Here is a 19,144-nt window from a genome sequence, read left to right as displayed (position 1 = left end):
CTGTCATTTTCTGACTTGTTAATTTTAGCCATTCTGACTGGTGTGAGGTGATATCTCATTGTGGTTTTGATTTGTATTTCCCTGATGCCGAGTGACGTGGAGCACTTTTTCATGTGTCATTAGGCAGACAATTTTAAGTATAACTGAAAAACAAAAACAAGTAAGGTGTCATATTCTTTAAAACTTTTCCTATTATTTAAAATATCTCCTTTCATTTCAGGGACTCCTGGCTGGTGCAGTTGGTCACACATCTGACTCTAGGTTTCAGCTCAGGTTGTGATCTCAGGGTCACGAGTGCAAGCCCTGCATCGAGCCCTACATCAGGCTCCACTCCAGTGTCTCGCAGACCCAAGTCTTGGGTTTCTCTCTCCTTCCCCCACCCTCAAATAAGTAAATTAATTTTTTTAAATATCCCTTCAAAAAATTTTAAAAATAATAAAAAAATTTTTAAAATCTCCTTTCATTTTAGAAATCAAAGTTAACATAACAATTATTATCTGCTGAGGACGCCAGTTCAGCCTGTAGAACTACATAACACAAAATTGGAAACATATGAAGGTTATACATAGGAAAACTGGGATTTTCTGAATATATTTTTATTTTTTCCTGAATAATGCAGTTGATTGTTCTAATGCTTTCATATTGCAGGAATAATAACAGTAAATGAAAAAATTAACATTCATTAAGCTTTTATTAAGTATCAGAAATTTCTAAAATTGTTACATGTAAAATGTCCATGACATGATGTGGTAGAAACTATAATCTCCATTTTATAGGTAAGAAAACGAAAGTTCAGGAGACTTAACTAAGAGCATACTACAGTAAATGCTAGAGCCAGGAATTTAAGAGTAATTGGAGAATCTTAGGAGGATATTTAAATTCATTTCACTTTGGTAAAATGGTTTCTCATTGGTACCTAATTCATATCTTAATGCAAACAATAGCTTAGAAGCAATTGTAATAGTTTAGCTTAAACCCACTACTACCTTGAACCATGATGAGGCAGTCCTATGATCAGGCACCAAAAGTATGACCTATTTTGATCCGAAACAATTTCTCCCATAAGTGGCTATCATCTCTCTTATTAAAGTTACTCTTCATTTATTAGAATCCTATTTTCCCCCATGTGTTGACATAAAAGGAAGAGAATTCCAAAATCTTACCAAACCTTCAATGCATTCCACAATTAATCTCCAACCCACCTGCTTATTCACTCGTTCAATGACTATTGAGTGCCCACCACATACTAATCACAATTCTTGATGCCCAAGCCTTTATGGAGTTCCTTGTATTTTGGTAGGAAAAAGAGATAAAACTAGATAGATAAGATAATGTCGATATGTTCTTGTGTCAAAATCTGGGAGCTGTCACACAGTAACCATTTATCTCCTTTGTCAGTAAGTTTACCTCTGGATTTTAGCTGGGCACACAGCCACACAGAATAAAATCTACATTTCCCGACCTCTCTTAAGCTCTGTATGTCTATTCGACTAAGTTCTGGACAAAGGGATATAAGCAAAAGAGATCTGAACAATGTCAGAACATCTTTTGAAGAAGAGACAGTGTGCCTTTCTCATTACTTTTTCCTTTTCCTACTAACTAAAATATGAATGTGCTGGCTAGAGCTGGAGTGGCCATGTAGGCCCAACGGGACTGCATTTTAGGGATAATGGAGCAAAAAATTAGAAGGTAATTGAGCCCCTGATGATTATGTCAATCACACCAACCCTAGATTATTTACCTCTGGACTAAGTTTATATGTGGGAAAAACAAACTTCTGTCTTTTTAAAATTTCTGTTTTGGGGTTTTTCTTCCTTCCATTTGACTTTACTCTTAATGAAAAACAGAAATAAAAATGAAGCAAAATTAGGGACCAGAGAATGGCACCATGTGATATTTTAGACAAGGTGACTGGGGAAGTGCTTTAAAAGGAATCAGTAGTTGAGTGGAGTCTTGATTGCATGAGAGTGAGCCGAATGGGTAGAAGAAGAACATGTTACAGCAAGCAGGAAATAGTAAAAGCAAGAGCCCAGAAAGGAGAACATACTTCCTCAGTGTTCAAAGACCAGCAAGGAAGCCAACAAGGCCCACCATCCAAACCTGTTATTCTGTCATTCTCCCCAACAAGAATCCTTGACTTCAGACCTTGCAAAGATTAGTCAACTTTGTAAGCACTGTTCTTTCTAGAGTCTCTTCAAAAAGTAAGAACCCAGGACCTGATGGATTCCCTGGGGAATTCTACCAAACTTTCAAAGAAGAAATAACCCCAATTCTCCTGAAGCTGTTCCAAAAAATTGAAGCAGAAGGACAACTTCCAGACTCTTTTTATGAAGCCAGCATTACCCTGATCCCCAAACCAGGCAAAGACCCTACCGAAAAAGAGAATTTCAGACCAATATCACTGATGAATATGGATGCAAAGATTCTCAACAAGATCCTAGCAAACAGGATCTAGAAGTACATTAAAAAGATTATCCACCATGACCAGGTGGGATTCATCCCTGGGTTGCAAGGTTGGTTCAACATTCGCAAATCAATCAATGTGGATAGAACAAATCAATAAGAGAAGAGAGAAGAACCACATGGTCCTCTCAGTTGATGCAGAAAAAGCATTTGACAAAATCCAGCATCCATTCCTGATGAAAACTCTTCAAAGTATAGGGATAGAGGGAACATTCCTGAACTTCATAAAATCTATCTATGAAAGACCCACAGCAAATATCATCCTCAATGGGAAAAAGCTTGCAGCCTTCCCGTTGAGATCAGGAACATGACAAGGATGCCCACTCTCACCACTCTTGTTCAACATAGTATTAGAAGTCCTAGCAACGGCAATCAGACAACAAAGAGAAATAAAAGGTATCCAAATTGGCAAGGAAGAAGTCAAACTCTCTCTCTTCGCAGATGACATGATTCTTTATATGGAAAACCCCAAAGACTCCACCCCCAAACTACTAGAACTCATACAGCAATTCAGTAACGTGGCAGGATACAAAGTCAATGTACAGAAATCAGTGGCTTTCTTATACACTAACAATGAAAATACAGAAAGGGAAATTAGAGAATCGATTCCATTTACTATAGCACCAAGAACCATAAGATACCTGGGAATAAACCTAACCAAAGAGGTAAAGGACCTGTACTCAAGGAACTACAGAACACTCATGAAAGAAATTGAAGAAGACACAAAAAGATGGAAGACCATTCCATCCTCTTGGATCAGAAGAATAAACATTGTTAAAATGTCTATACTGCCTAGAGCAATCTATACTTTTAATGTCATTCCAATCAAAAATCCACCGGTATTTTTCAAAGAGTTGGAGCAAATAATCCTAAAATTTGTATGGAATCAGAAGAGACCCCGAATTGCTAAGGAAATGTTGAAAAACAAAAACAAAACTGGCGGCATCACGTTACCCGATTTCAAGCTTTACTACAAAGCTGTGATCACCAAGACAGCGTGGTGCTGGCATAAAAACAGACACATAGACCAGTGGAACAGAGTGGAGAGCCCAGATATGGACCCTCAACTCTATGGTCAAATAATCTTCGACAAAACAGGAAAAAATATACAATGGAAAAAAGACAGTCTCTTCAATAAATGGTGCTGGGAAAACTGGACAGCGATATGTAGAAGAATGAAACTCGACCATTTTCTTACACCGTACACAAAGATAAACTCGAAATGGATAAAAGACCTCAACGTGAGACAGGAATCTATCAGAATCCTAGAGGAGAACATAGGCAGTAACCTCTTCGATATCAGCCACAGCAACTTCTTTCAAGATATGTCTCCAAAGGCCAAGGAAACAAAAGCGAAAATGAACTTTTGGGACTTCATCAAGATCAAAAGCTTCTGCACAGCAAAGGAAACAGTCAACAAAACAAAAAGGCAACCCACAGAATGGGAGAAGATATTTGCAAATGACAGTACAGACAAAAAGTTGATATCCAGGATCTATAAAGAACTTCTCAAACTCAACACACACAAAACAGATAATCATATCAAAAAATGGGCAGAAGATATGAACAGACACTTCTCCAACAAAGACATACAAATGGCTATCAGACACATGAAAAAATGTTCATCATCACTAGCCATCAGGGAGATTCAAATTAAAACAACATTGAGATACCACCTGACACCAGTTAGAATGGCCAAAATTAGCAAGACAGGAAACAACATATGTTGGAGAGGATGTGGAGAAAGGGGAACCCTCTTACACTGTTGGTGGGAATGCAAGTTAGTGCAGCCACTTTGGAGAACAGTGTGGAGATTCCTGAAGAAATTAAGAATAGAACTTCCCTATGACCCTGCAATTGCACTGCTGGGTATTTACCCCAAAGATACAGATGTAGTGAAAAGAAGGGCCATCTGTACCCCAATGTTTATTGCAGCAATGGCTATGGTCGCCAAACTGTGGAAAGAACCAAGATGCCCTTCAACGGATGAATGGATAAGGAAGATGTGGTACATATACACAATGGAGTATTATGCCTCCATCAGAAAGGATGAATACCCAACTTTTGTAGCAACATGGACGGGACTGGAAGAGATTATGCTGAGCGAAATAAGTCAAGCAGAGAGAGTCAAGTATCATATGGTCTCACTTATTTGTGGAGCATAATAAATAACATGGAGGACATGGGGAGTTGGAGAGGAGAGGGAGTTGAGGGAAATTGGAAGGGGAGATGAACCATGAGAGACTATGGACTCTGAAAAACAACCAGAGGGTTTTGAAAGGGTGGGGGTGGGGTGGGAGGTTGAGAAACCAGGTGGTGGGTAATAGGGAGGGCACGTACTGCATGGAGCACTGGGTGTGATGCCAAAACAATGAACGCTGTTATGCTGTAAATAAACAAAAAAAAAAAAGTATGACCCAGTTATGAGTCTAAGCTTTTACTCAAATAGCTTCATGGCTCAATCTTTAACACCATTTCCAAGTGTTCCCCCACTTTGCCATTCAAATATTACCCATTTTTCTGAATCTAGCATAAGTTCTCTCGTTCCCACCCAAGGAATGGTTCTACCGATCCACTCCACATTGCTTTCTTCCTGCTTGAAACTCTGTAGATATTATTGCTCATACTTTCTTTTTAATGGTTAATGACCTATCCTTCTGGTTTAATTCATGTATGTCTCTTGCCACCTCAATAAGATGTAGCATAAGATCCACATCTTAAAAAGTTTTAAAAATCCCTTTGGCTACCATCTCCTCAAAGAGAAGGTGCTCCATAAAAACTTTCTGTATGTTCATTCAACCATCTCGCAAACTAGAAACAATGGAGAGAACCTAATCTTTCTCTGTTCCTCCCTTTCGCCAGGAAGATATGAGTAGCTGAAGTATTTGGTGCTATATATAGTCAGTTGATGTCAGCTGGATGCCAGTCTCTTCAGAAAGGCTCAGTCCCTAGTTTGAGTCAGAGCTAGGGACCATGCCGTCCCAGGCTCAGGGATAAAAACCATCGGGCCCCAGTGCCATCCATATTCCATCTCCACTCTTCCCTCCACAAATTGGGACTCATCTCTGCTGAAAAGCACAGTCTAAGAGCAAGGTGAGTCTATTGTTTCCTAAAATGTTTTATTAGTCAGTTGTCCAGGGAGGTTCAGAGTTATGACTCATAAATGGGCATTCTTGCTTTAAAGGGCAGCTGTTGATGCTAATATTAAAATGTCACCACCAAAGAGTTCTGGTTTAATCTAGTGTCCTTTCTTCATTCTTACAGTTTGCTAGAACTGATGTACTGTGATGCTGATACAAATGAAGGCCAACAAGGAAACAAAGACAGATTAAAATACACTGTGGAAAAGAAAGAGGGAGGGGAAAGGAGGCAGTTCTTTCATTGCTTCTCATTGCCTGGTGACCATTGTACAAGTGTATAGATAAGACTGGGCCTGAAACTCTGAGTATTATCTTCTGTTCACTGTGACACTGCCTGTCAATGAATAACATGCTCTGTCACCAGATAGAGAATGCATATTAAAATCACTCAGTAGAAAGCAATGATAAATGCTCTCTTTCAAAAGGATGATTAAAAAACACTCCCAATGAGTTCTTCACATTGCCTCAGTAACATTCTTTTATTTTCTACAGGGAACAAAAAAAAAAAACCATGCTTTCACATAATACCATGGTGAAGCAGAGAAAACAGCAAGCATCAGCCATCATGAAGGAAATCCATGGAAATGGTATCAATAAAAATCCTTTTTTAGCACTACTATAGCTTAGCATTAACAAAGATCCTTCCTGATGTTATTTAATATTCTATAGTTTACCTCCTTTAAATTCTTGCTATTCTGTCATAACAAACCTGGAGCTGTAAGGGTGTAGAAAATCCTATGGTAACTAATCCTTTTGTAGTCATCCTTTCTCATCTGAAAGCTATTTTCAGATGAACAACTGCTCTAAAGGAATGAAGCAATCAGACAGCTGATGTACATTCTGCTTGGCTTGCTTTTCACATTTCACATTATAAGTTAATATCACTCTCAATTCCTTTTTGGGACAGGTCTCATACTTGTCTTCATGGTCCAACCCACATGGCATATCTTGATTTCTTTTACCCGATATTACATAAACATTAAATTATATTCTATCATCCTTTTTGTACAAAGCTGTTATGTTGGAATTCATATTGTGAATTTCTTTAACCCTGAAAGCAGTCTTCATATTTAGTAATTGGTTTACTAAGATATTTTCAGTAGAAATCTTTTATTTATAATCTCTAGGGAAATATAAAGTTTATGTAGTCTCAAAGCATATGACTCAAAAAAATTTAATATAAATTAGATCCAAATAGATATTCCACTCTCCTTTTCCTTAAGTTCTAGCAAATAATTCTAAAAAGCAATGCTTTATAAACTGTATTTTCATTGTTATAAAGGAAAGTCAACTTTATGAGCAAAGGATAGCATCAATTTTAAAAGTAAATGGGTAGAATATCCAGATGCTTTGAAGGGCTGATTTGAGCCATTCCAGATATATCTGTGGAGTTTTCAGAATGCCTCCTTATTTCCCCTCCATTGACAAGGAATGTAAGCTTTCACCTGAACACTATTGAGACCTAGAGGCATGAGATCTGGTGGGGGCAGCCAGGAACAGGGGTAAGTATAGTGTTTTCATATTTCACCTTCCATAAAGCACACTGCATAGAACCAATCAAAGATTGTTTTAGATATTCCCCATACAATGTAGTTATATCTAAAGAGTCCTGTTGTTAAGTTTCGTTTTCTATTTTCTGCAATATAAAATTAGCATACTGGATTCAGTTTAGTTTCCATGTTTTATCATGATGTCAGACTAGCCCAGAATAAAGTGAGAATAATTCTGATCAGATTCTAGAACTAAACTTGTACCTGTTCAAATTAAAAAAATTCACACTTCTTTTAAATGTTTGTGCTTCTTTGTAGTTCCTGCATCAGGTAGTTTGCTTGAAATTGTTTTTGTAGTTTTCCTGATCAACAAGGAAAAACTAGATGAACACCTGAGTTTGAGAATAAATTATTTACCTTAAAACTGGACTTGAGATAAGCTTTTTTCTAATTGTATTCTAATGATTAATCAATTGATCCATTTAATGTATTCTCAGTTTAAATCATGTGTTGGATTCTACTCTATGTTAGCCCTGACATAGACCTACAAGGGTAAGAATATCTTTTTCTTTTTCTTATAACATAACTTTTGTGTTTATGAAATATAAAGAAAAAATACAATTCTATCTCAAAGGGGAAAAAACTCTCCAAACTATTATCTTACCACCAGTAGGTCCTGACCATGTAAAGTCTGCTGAAACCTCCCTCCCAAGTCACGGGTAGATTTCCAACCCCTTTAAGTGGAGTCACATGCTCTGCCTGTGTTTGGAGGTCAAGTATCCCGATAATGCAGGATGATCGCAGACTTTCTTAGCTCATCTCAGATAAAATAGCTATAGCACTTTATGAAACTGCTTAAATAATTTCCCTCTCTTTTTTACTCTGACATCTTATATGGAATTTTACTACTTGGATATGACATGGTGTCTAGAGATCCAGAGCTAAGGAATTGTCATGGATGCAGAGATGAGACAGACTGCAAAAATACCTTTGTGGGAATAATCCTCCAAACTTTCAAATATTACACAGCAGAAAAAATCTGGATAATTTAAGATAGAGCATGCAACTCTTTCGATCTTAATTATAACACTTAGTAAATCAAACGTGGGTTGGCTTTTCCTTTATAAAACCGAACAGAGAAGGATGTTTTCAAAGCCCTTCTCTCACCTCCTCTCCTTGTGCATCAGGATCTTTTTTCTTTTGTATGTTGCAACTCCTTTATTTCTTATATCACTTTTCAAAAATGTTTAACCTGGGGAAGAATGAAACATGACAATGAGCTGACTAAATGGATTGTCTTTTAACATGAACTGCAAGCTCACTCCCATTTTTATCATCTGGGAGAGACACTATAGCTGGTGAACCTCTGAGATCGATTGGTAGGAAATGTAAGAATCAAAAAAGGAGAGTTTTACATTAGAGCACTCATTCCATCTGACGAGACATAACTGCAAAGATTTAATGAAAAATCCTACCCATCTAGACTAAAATACACAAAACTGGATAAAATGAGTAAAAATGTAGATAACTTCCAGCCTCTACTAACTATACCTCAAATTGTTACTCATTATGGATCCATTATGTTTGTCATGTCAGATTATGTCCCAGCAGCAAATATACTACGCTCCCAACAAATAATTAATAGAAAGTATCCCCTGACACTAAGGCTCTATATTTCATATCGTTATGTCATTATATCATGATCATCATGATGCTCAGCCTCAATATTAGAAGCAGTAGAGCTGATGGTAGTAGTTGTCTTGTGTTACTGCTGTGAAACAAAACTTTTGGGGTTTATACAGAAGTAAGAGAACCATGTTGCTACCATCTAACAAGATCTACATCTATTCTAAAAGAAAGGCAAAAATACACAAATATTTTGCTATTATCCATGCATGAATTAGTTGTGGGGGCAAGAATAGTTGGCTTATCAAAGTTTCATGCCCACCAGCTCTGTGCCATTTAGTCCTAATTAGTACATATTCTCTGCTATTAATCCTGTTCCTCTCTCACTCAGTAACTCTTTCAGACTTGAATACTGGAGGAGGAGGGAGAGAGATAGGAAGCATAAAATGATAGGGAGTGATATGTTGACAGAAAAAGGAGGGGGAGTAAGATTAAAAGAAGGCGATGCTCTCTAGAGCAACTGACATCTGTCCAGAAGTGGTGGGAAGAAACCAGAGAGGGAGATGAGTTATGAGAAACTATGGACCTTGAGAAACAATCTGGGGATTTCAGAGGGGAGGCGGGTGAGGGGAGGGGGTAGCAGGGTGACAGGTACTGAGGAGGGCGCATGCTGTGATGAGCACTGGGTGTTATACTTTGCTGAATCACTGAACACTGCATCAAGGACTAATGATGTACTATACAATGGCTAACTGAACATAATAATAATAAGAAAAGTAGTGAGGAAAAGGAATTGGAATGAAAATACCTACAAGAAGAACTGGGTATATGTTGTCCCCCAGGCTTACACACAGATATAATTGACAGTTTAGAAGAACTTCAGAAACAGAAAAGACCACAGTGTCTCAGAAGGCTGCGTCAGTCACCCTACAGTTCTTTCACTGGGGCTCTGTGAGGGCTGTTTTGGTATGTTTTTTGTTTATGTTTTTAATTTTTCCCTGCATGACTGGTGAACAGCTTTTCCCAGCACACAGAAGAGGTCTGAGCAGCCTGTTTTTGTGACTTCAGGAAGAGTTTAGCTTTGTGGTCTGAAAACAGGAAGCCTGGGTTCTAAATGGAGTGCTGTTGTTGATATGGTACCAGGAGCCCTGGGTTCCAGACCAGACATCAGATGCCTCATCTGAACATGAGGAGGTTGGATCTGCTGACACGTTTAATTCTAAAATTCCATGATTCTGATTTACTGAGCTGTGTGCGGTAGTCAAACATCAGCATATTTGAGTTTCTCCAATAACGAAGACACTGATAATACTGACATAAATTACAAGGGTATTTTGAAAAGTATAGAGTATAAAATCCAGAAATTCAGATGGAAGATTTGTGAAGATCCCTTTTGCTTTTCCTGCATCAGCATATCTTAAACTATAATTTTAAAATCAAGCTATCAATGTTAAAATTAGGACGCTTAGAAGGTCTTAAATATCACAGATCCAATATGAAAAGTTGGGGGAGAAAAAGAACTTAACCAAATGCTTCAGTGTACAAGTTTATTAGTTTTCCTTGGTTTAACTTTTCATATTAGTATTCCATAACCCCAAGAAAAAAGCGTGGGTTTTTTTTGGGAGATTGGTATGCAGTAACATCTTGTGAATTCAGAGATTTTCTGAGCATGCCATAGGTTTCTAAAACTTCTAATAAGGTCCTTCAGATAAGTAGCAGCAGAGAGGTAGGCTAAATTCTAGTTACCACCCAAGTAGAAATCATAGTATTTAAGTCCAACCATACTATTCTATCATCCTTGTTTCTTTGTTGTCTCTAATATGCTATAAATGTGCATTGCATAAACAGTACTAGATGACTGTGTAATTCAAATTGTGTAATTAAATATATTGGTAATCTCATTTCTTAAATGTTTATAAAATTATAGTTATTAAATGATAATATTTTAATAGTAAGCTTTTGAAAACTATAAAATATCTGTAGAATTCAAATCAAGGCAAAGAGATATAAAATGGGAAGTTAAAGAATCTCAGGTGGATTTCAAAATCAATTTTTTAATGCAAAGAAAATTATTAATGACCTTATTATCAATTGTAGTCTTTCCAGGTATTATTCAAAAATCACAGTCTGGACTATTATCTTTCATGTAATATGTATATATGTATGTTACATTTTGAAATAAAGCACTATTTATGCACTATTATTCAATCCACTTAGGCCCACTATCTGCAAACAGGCAGAAGAGACCTGCGGAAGTACAGCGAAAATCGTTGGTCTCAAGTGTCTAAGGAAATCAATAGGACCACCCTAGAGCAAGTCAGTTTCAGTTAACTCCCTTCAACTGGTTTTGCCCATTTTACGAGAATTGTAGCTGCCAGGGAATCATGGTGAAAGAGATTTTTTTTTTAAAGATCTTTTGTGTTACTACAATTATGTGTAAATGAGTATCTTTACAAACTATGAATTAGATTCACTGATCTAAATAAATATGCAGCTTTTGGTAGGATCAAAATTTCCCATGAAATGTGTAGAACTACCTGTGCACTCATAAATCATCTGACCAAGTTTCAGAACTTTAATGTATGAAATAAATGTGAAAAAAACAATGTTGCCTTTTGGAGCAACTTAAGTCCAATACTTGTTCATAAGACTATACATTAATGTAAGCTTTGAAAAAGGAACTGACCACATTTTTGAAGATCACATATTGTCTCAGTAAAATGTAATTTTCCATTTGGTTTCTAATACTCACAGTAATGGGCCTCCACGATATAAATGGTAGAGGGAAAGTATACTCAAAAATCAATATTTGAACTTTTTAATATAAGATTTTAAATCTTAGTTTAACTATAAAAGTATTGTATATTTGAGGATACTACTGAGGAAGAATATTGGTTAACAATTATTTAATATTTCTAGTAGATTAAGAATTGTGGGGTTTTTTTGTAGAAATTAATCTGGTTATGGCCATCAAGACCCTTAGATTATATGTCTGCATCAATTTATAATTACATATTCAACTGTTCATAAATAATCATTGATTCTTGAAATAGTAGCAAAATATAACATATCAAATCCTATAAAATCTTTAAAGAACAAAGGGAAAATTCTGGATTACTATAAGTGACATCACTATGAAAGCATGCTTAGAAATATTATTTTCAATAGATGATCTAATGCCACAAAGAAACCTAATCCATCAAGGCAAGGATATGTATCCTGAATAAGTTATATCATTTATCAGGCATCCAGATTAAAAGCACTGTTGAGAACCTACAGAGGGGTTTTCAATAAAGGGCAGGGAACAGCTGAACTTCGATTCTATGTGCTCATTTGACAGTGTCTACACTCTGAAAGTTTAAGTAATGAAAGTATTCTTAACATTAGATCCCCCTCACAGATGGTCTGGAACTCCTGTTCTAGTTATAAATTAAACTGTTGGAAGGGAAGGGAAGAAAACATTAGAGAATTTAGATATTTCTTCGCTGTTTGTTTGTTTATGCAAAATAGGTTGACTTAACATATTCCTGTGTCTAGTACCTTGCTAGTAAACAGTGGGTTCTTTGGGGTGGGGAAATGCCTTGGTTTCTAGAGTTTGCCAATTTGTATGGTATAAATACACCCACCACAGCTGATTTCAAGCTACCATCAAAAAGGTACTGAATGGAGATTTAGGAAAATATATACAGTAATACATTATACAGTATTTCCACCATACACATACAAACAGATATAAATAACATCAAGAGCATAGATAATAGCAAAATGCAGTAAAAAGACTTGAAAGTGATTTTTTTGAGTATTTATTGCTTTGTTTTTAAATACTTTATCTAATTATTAAACTTAAATAATTAATTTTAATTAGGGCTATGTTTACTGAAGTTAACTACTGGCTCACAGAATTCTTGAAAATTTATCAGTCGACTCTTGTGAGCTAGTAGAAGCTTGCTACTTATCATCCAGTATTTCTGGCCCCAGAGATTCTGAAGTCTGTCCGATGGTCACTCAAAGCTAGTTAACTCACTGTCTATTACAGAGCAGGAGGGAGAAAATGTAGGCTCAGAGGAAGTGGAATGGAGTATGAAGAAAAAGAAAAGAGGTTGAGTGTCCATTATTTTATGCACCCTCTCTTTTTTCCTTTTTGTCTCTCACTTCTTTGCTCTCATGATACAAATTTACTAATAATAACAGATTGCACCAGCTGATTATTTCTTGGTATCCCTGACATTGAGGGTAGGTATGGCTCTTACTGAACATCTATTCCTTGAAGCAACTTGAGTGATGGGTTCTAGTGCTTTGTTAAAAAGGAGTGAATGTTTCTTATGAAACCTGATGAGTCTGTGACCAACAGTATATCCATTTTTGTTATAGTTCTTCTCGCTGCTCTCTTTCCTCTTTGAGGCCCCACTTCCAGGCTTTTAAGCTCGTCTTCTTCACTCTTCCTTACGACTCTAATCTTAATACACTTTTTCAACCTACATCAGTAAAATGAAGATCTGGAGAGAATAACTATATCTGCATGCTTTTAGTTGAAAACAAGAGAAAGTCAGAAGCCAACTAGCTTAAGCAATAAAGGGAATTTATGACTCATACATCTGAAAAGTTCAGAGTTTCATCTAGCCACTCAAGTATGCCACCAAGGATTCTCTGGTTTCTCTGTCTCTGTTTTGACTTCCTTGGGGTAAGCTTCACCCCAAGCCTGGCTCGATCATTCTACCAAGTACCTGCCAACAGTTTCCTGGGCAATATACTTCCGTGCTTACATGCAGCAGTATAAAGAAAGCATCTTTGGCACAACATTCACAGAGAAAAGTCCTGATAGTCACTCTCATTGACCTGGATCAGGTCTCGTACTTGTTTCTGAATCGATCACAAAGCTGATCAACTCTGGTCAAACACACCCCAGAAGACTACTGTAAATCACACGGAGCAGCGGGATGGAACCTACTTAAGTCGTGTGGTTATTTCAGAAACTTTGGTGGAATCAGTGAATATCAGGAAGCCATTAGGAAGAGGGCCATGAGATAAAAACTTTTTCTCAAACATGTTTGGTGTCACAGAATTAAGCTTATGATATAGCTTGAAATTTAGAAGATAGAAAAATTAATATAATAATATGCTATTCCTTTTTCTAACCCTCTTTTAATTTAACTATTTGTAATGACTCAAACCAGTAACAGAAATGAGGAGGAAGAAAAAAGTTGCATTTCTGTTGTGGTTTCTTTATGGAAAAACTTTGTAGCATTAATTATAAGGAGAAAGATTCCATAACTATGGAAATTGTCATCTCTGCATTTTCTAGTGGCTGCCTGTTTTGGGGTATTTTTCATTTCCTGAAAATGTCTCATTAGAAAAGTTTTTCAGGAAAAACCTAAATGTGTTTTAAAACATTATTTGTAATATAATACATTATATAGAATATGTATTTCTAGAAAAGTTCAATGGAAAAAAATCTGCAGATTTTGATTTTGTGTGTGTGTTACTATTTCATCCTCTCTCTCTCATTGCTGACTGAATTGTTTTGACAAGCATTTAAAGGAGACTCCCCCTTCCCATAACTGCACTAAGTCTAAGCAATACTGTTTCTTCTATCCTTTGTATCTAAAAGGAACTTGCTATTTTTATTACAGAATCAAAAAGTTGGGCACCTGGGTGGCCCAGTTGGTTAAGCCACTGCCTTTGGCTCAGGTTATGATCCCGGGACCCTGGAATTGAGCCCCACGTGGGGCTCCTGTCAGTGGGGAGTTTGCCTCTCTCCTTCTCTCTCTTATTCTCTCTCTCAAATAAACAAATACAATCTTTTAAAAAAAGGATCATAAAAAAAAAAAAAAAAAAAAAAGGATCATAATACCCTCTAGTTCCATCCACGTTGTAGATGGTATCATGCTTAGTGAAATAAGTCAATCGGAGAAAGACAACTATCATATGATCTCCCTGATATGAGGATATGGAGATGCAACATGGGGGGTTAGGGGGATAGGAGAAGAAAAAATGAAACAAGATGGGATTGGGAGGGAGACAAACCATAAGTGACTCTTAATCTCACAAAACAAACTGGGGGTTGCTGGGGGGAGGTGGGGTTGGGAGAGGGGGAGGGGGATTATGGACATTGGGGACGGTATGTGCTATGGTGAGCACTGTGAAGTGTGTAAACCTGGAGATTCACAGACCTGTACCCCTGGGGATAAAAATACATTATATGTTTATTAAAAATAAGAAATAAAAAAAAATAATAAAATTAAAAAAGGATCAAAAAGTTGAAAGAGTCCATCCTGTAACTCTCTCCAGAATACTGAGTTATATATTCATAGATACATTGAAAATAACCTAGCTTTTCCTTCCATGTTCCAAGAACACAGTAAAAAAGATTCCGAACACTTGCAGATAAACTAAGGTGACTATTCCCTATAGAACTCAGCAGGGTTGGCAAGCAAATCCCAGGCAACTGTTATAAAACACCCTCATTTATTTTGCTCTCTTCCTCCAATCCTTCTTCGCAGGTAATCTCTGCCACCCTGGGGATTATAAAGCATGGATTTTTTTTTTCCCATATGCGAAATCAGACAAAGCTGCTCTGCATTGCTTTGGGGAGGGGGAGGGGACTATGAATTTTTTTCATTAAAGTTTTTTTTAATAATACACTTAATTTTTTAGAGCAGTTTCAGGTTTACAGAAAAACTAAGCAGAAAATAGTGCGTTTCCATATACCCCTTCTCCTCCCAACATATAGTTTCCGCTATTATTGACATCGTGCCTTAGTGTGATATACTGGTTATGGCTGATGAACCAATACTGATACACTATTAAAAACTAAAGTCCAGGGCACCTGCATGGCTCAGTTGGTTAAGCATCCAACTCTTGGTTTCAGCTGGGGTCATGATCTTGGGGTCCTGGGATCAAGCCCTGAGTTGGGCTCCACACTCAGTGCCAACTCTGCTGGAGATTGTCTCCCTCTTCCTCTCTCTCTACTCCTCATGCACACATACACTCTCTCTCTCTCTCTAAAATAAGTAAATAAAATCTTTTAAAAAAATAGCTAAAGTCCATAGTTTACATTCTTTGTGTTACAGTGTTTTATGGGCTTTCATGAATGCATAATGTCCTATGTCTGCCATTATAATGTCATAGGGAATAGTCTCACTGCCCTAGAAATCCCTTGTACTCTACTTGTTTATCCCTACTTCCTCTCCCCCTACCCCAAGCCCTTGGCAACCACTGATTCTTTGACTGTCTTCTGGAATTTTGTCTTTTCCAGAATATCATGTAGTTGGAACCATACAGTGTGTAGTCTGACTAGCTTCATTCACTTAGCAATTTACAATAAGGATTATTCATGTCTTTTTATGGCTTGGTAGTTTTTGTTTGTTTGTTTGTTTTTTTGAGGTAATTGCAGTTCATATCCAATTCTAAGAAATAATACAGAGCTGCCCCATCATGTACCTTTTCCTAATTTTCCCCCAAGGTAATGTCTTGCAAGGCTATAGTATACTATCACAATCAGAATATTGTCTTTAATACGGTCAAGAGACTCCTGCCAATTACTACTCTGCTCTTTAGTTCTCTCTCTATATTTTTTCATTTCAAATATGTTATATAAATGATTTCTATATACAGTGTGTAACCTTTGGGGATTGGCTTTTTTCACTCAGTGTAGTTCTCTGGAGATAGATCCAGGAGATGCATGTTTCAATAGTTTTTCCCTTTTTATTGCTGAGTACCATGGTATGGATAGACCACAGTGTTTTTAACCATTTACCCATTGAAGTACATCTGGATTATTTCTGTTTTGTTTTTAATTGAGAAAAAATCTGCTATGCACATTTGTACATAGCTTTTTGCATGAACATGAGCTTTCATTTTACTGGGATAAATGCCCAGTATTACTACTAATTCTATGGTAGGTTTTTAACAGAAATTACTAAGTTACTTTCCAGAGTGGTTGTACCATTCTACATTTCCAACAGCAATATATGAGTGATCTAGCTTCTCCACACCCTCCCCAGCATTAGGAGCAATCATTATTTTTCATTTTAGCCATTCTGATAGTGACATTGTGTTATGGTCTTCATTTGCATTTCCTTAATTTGAATTGACTGGTGATGTTGAACATCTTTGTGTATGCTTATTTGCCATCTGTATATCCTCTTTGGTGAAATGTCTCTTCATGTCTTTGGCCCATGTTCTAATCAGATTGTTTGCATTTTTACTGGTGAGTTTTGAGTGTTCTTTATATATTCTAGCTTGTTGTCAAATATGGTTTCCCACTCTGTAGCTTGTCTTTTTATTCATGTAAAGTATATGAATTTCTCCGAGCAAAAGTTTTTAATTTTGATGAAGGTCAATTTATCAGTTTTTCCTCTAATGAATTGTGTCTGTGGTGTCAAGTTTAATCATGTTTTGCCCCACCCTCAATCCCAAAGGTATGATCATGTAATTTTTCTTCTCAAGTCTATTAATATGGGAGAATATATTGATTTTTTAATATTAAAGCAGTCACTATCCCTGGAATAAATTCTACTTATTCATGGTATAGAATTCTTTTTATATATTGTTGAATTTTAATTATTAATATGTTATTAAGGATTTTTGCTTCTATATGTATGAGGAATATTGGTCTGTAGCTTTCATTTTTGTGTCTTCTCAGTTTTGGTATCAAGGTAATATTATCTTAATAAGTAAACTGGGAACAGTTCTCTCATCTCTATTTTCAGGCAGAGATTATGAATTGGGTGTTAATTCTTGAAATGTTTGGTAGAATTCTCCAGTGAAATTATCTAGCTCTGAAGATTTCTTTTTTGGGAGATTTTAAAATTATAAATTAGATTCTATTTATAGGATTAATCAACTTCTCTACTTCATACTGGTGAGATGTGACATTCTGTGATTTTCAAAAATTCGTGACTTTTTTTAAGTTTTCAAATTTATGTGAATTAATGTGTAATGTGGTTCATAGTATTCTCTTATTATCCATTTGCTACCTAGAATGTCTGTTGCTCCTGTAGTTCCTTCCTTCATGCCTATCATTGGTAATTTGTGTCTTTTATATTTTTGTCTGTGTCAGTCTAGCTAGAGATTTGTCAATGCTATTTATCATTCAAAACTCAACTCCATGTTTAACTAGTTTTTAATTTCTGGTGTTATCTTTATTATTTCCTTCCTTCTGCTTGCTTGCTTTGGGTTTATTTTGCTCTTCTTTCTCTAGGTCTTTTTTTTTTTTTTTTTTTTTTTGAGAAAGAGAGAGAATGTATGCATACATGCATGCAAGCCAGGGGGTGCATGATGAAGGGGAGAGGAAGAGGGAGAGAGAGAATCTTAAGCAGGCTCCATGCATGCAAGCCAGGGGGTGCATGATGAAGGGGAGAGGAAGAGGGAGAGAGAGAATCTTAAGCAGGCTCCATGCTCAGTGCAGAGCCCCCCTTGGGCTTGATCTCAGGATGCTGGGGTCTTGACCTGAGCTGAAAGCAAGAGTTGGACACTTAACTGACTGAGCTACCCAGGTACCCCCTTTTTCTAGGTTTTTATGGTAGAAGCTTAGATTATTTATTTGAGACTTTTCGTTTTCTTAATGTATGCATTTAGTGCTATAAATGTCCCTCTCAGCACTTCATTAACTATATCTCATAAATTTTGACATGCTTTGTTTTTATTTTCATTCAAATCAATGATTTTTTTTCTTATTTCCCTTGAGACTTCCTCTTTGACCCATGGATTACTTAGAAGTATGTTGTTTAGTTTCCAAATGTTTAGAGATTTTCCTATTATCTTTCTGTTACTGATTTCTAATGTGACTCCTCTGTAACCAGAAATCACGTTCTGCACAAGTTTAACTCTTTTAAATTTGTTGAGGTTTATTTTATGGCCCAGGATATGGTCTACCTTCCTATATGTTCCATGATCACATATGAGCATTCTGTTGTTGTTCAGTAGAGTGTAATTTTGTACATGTCAATTAGATCTTCCTGGTTAATGGTATTATTGAGTTCTTTTGTAACATTGCTGATTTTCTCTCTGTTATTCTATCCTTTTTTGAGAGAGGGATGTTGAAATCTCCAACTATAACTGTGGATTTGTTTCTCCTTTCTGTTCTTTAATTCTTTTTGTTGTTGCTATTGTTGCTTGGTGCACACACATTTAGGATTTTTAGGTCTTCTTGGTGGATTGATCTTTTAATCATTATATGATGCTTTTTCTATCTCTGGTAATTGTCTTTGCTTTGAAGTCTACTTTATTTGGTATTAATATGACCACTCCTGGTCTCCACTGATTGATATTTGCTTGATATATCTTTTTCCATCCCGTTACTTTCTTTCTTTTTTTATTTTTTATTTTTTTAAAGATTTTATTTATTTATTTGATAGACAGAGATTACAAGTAGTCAGAGAGGCAGGCAGGGAGAGAGGGAGAAGCAGGCTCCCTGCTGAGCAG

General features: G+C 36.5%; 1 protein-coding gene and 1 long non-coding RNA gene across 8 annotated transcripts in view; one reads left to right on the top strand and one right to left on the bottom strand.

Annotated features, from left to right (window-relative positions):
• Nucleotides 1-19,144, bottom strand: part of LOC123937408 — a 58,942-nt gene continuing 39,798 nt past the window's right edge. For 6 of the 7 annotated variants that reach the window (XR_006817477.1, XR_006817472.1, XR_006817474.1 and 3 more), the window contains 2 exons: nt 8,261-8,345; nt 1-143 (listed from right to left, as the gene is read on the bottom strand). This is a non-coding gene — a long non-coding RNA (uncharacterized LOC123937408). The remainder of the gene's footprint in view (nt 144-8,260; nt 8,346-19,144) is intronic. The other variant, XR_006817473.1, reaches the window with a different exon arrangement.
• The window catches only part of MYOZ2 (myozenin 2), a 38,295-nt gene continuing 23,986 nt past the window's right edge, over nt 4,836-19,144 (top strand). The window contains exons 1-2 of the mRNA XM_045998224.1: nt 4,836-5,556; nt 6,096-6,190. Coding sequence (XP_045854180.1) covers nt 6,115-6,190 — 76 coding nt within the window. The 5' untranslated portion in view covers nt 4,836-5,556; nt 6,096-6,114. The remainder of the gene's footprint in view (nt 5,557-6,095; nt 6,191-19,144) is intronic.

Source organism: Meles meles, chromosome 2, assembly GCF_922984935.1.
Source record: "Meles meles chromosome 2, mMelMel3.1 paternal haplotype, whole genome shotgun sequence".
NCBI lineage: Eukaryota > Metazoa > Chordata > Mammalia > Carnivora > Mustelidae > Meles > Meles meles.
The sequence above is the reverse complement of the archived record's forward strand: the minus strand, read 5'-3'. Positions and strand labels throughout refer to the sequence as shown.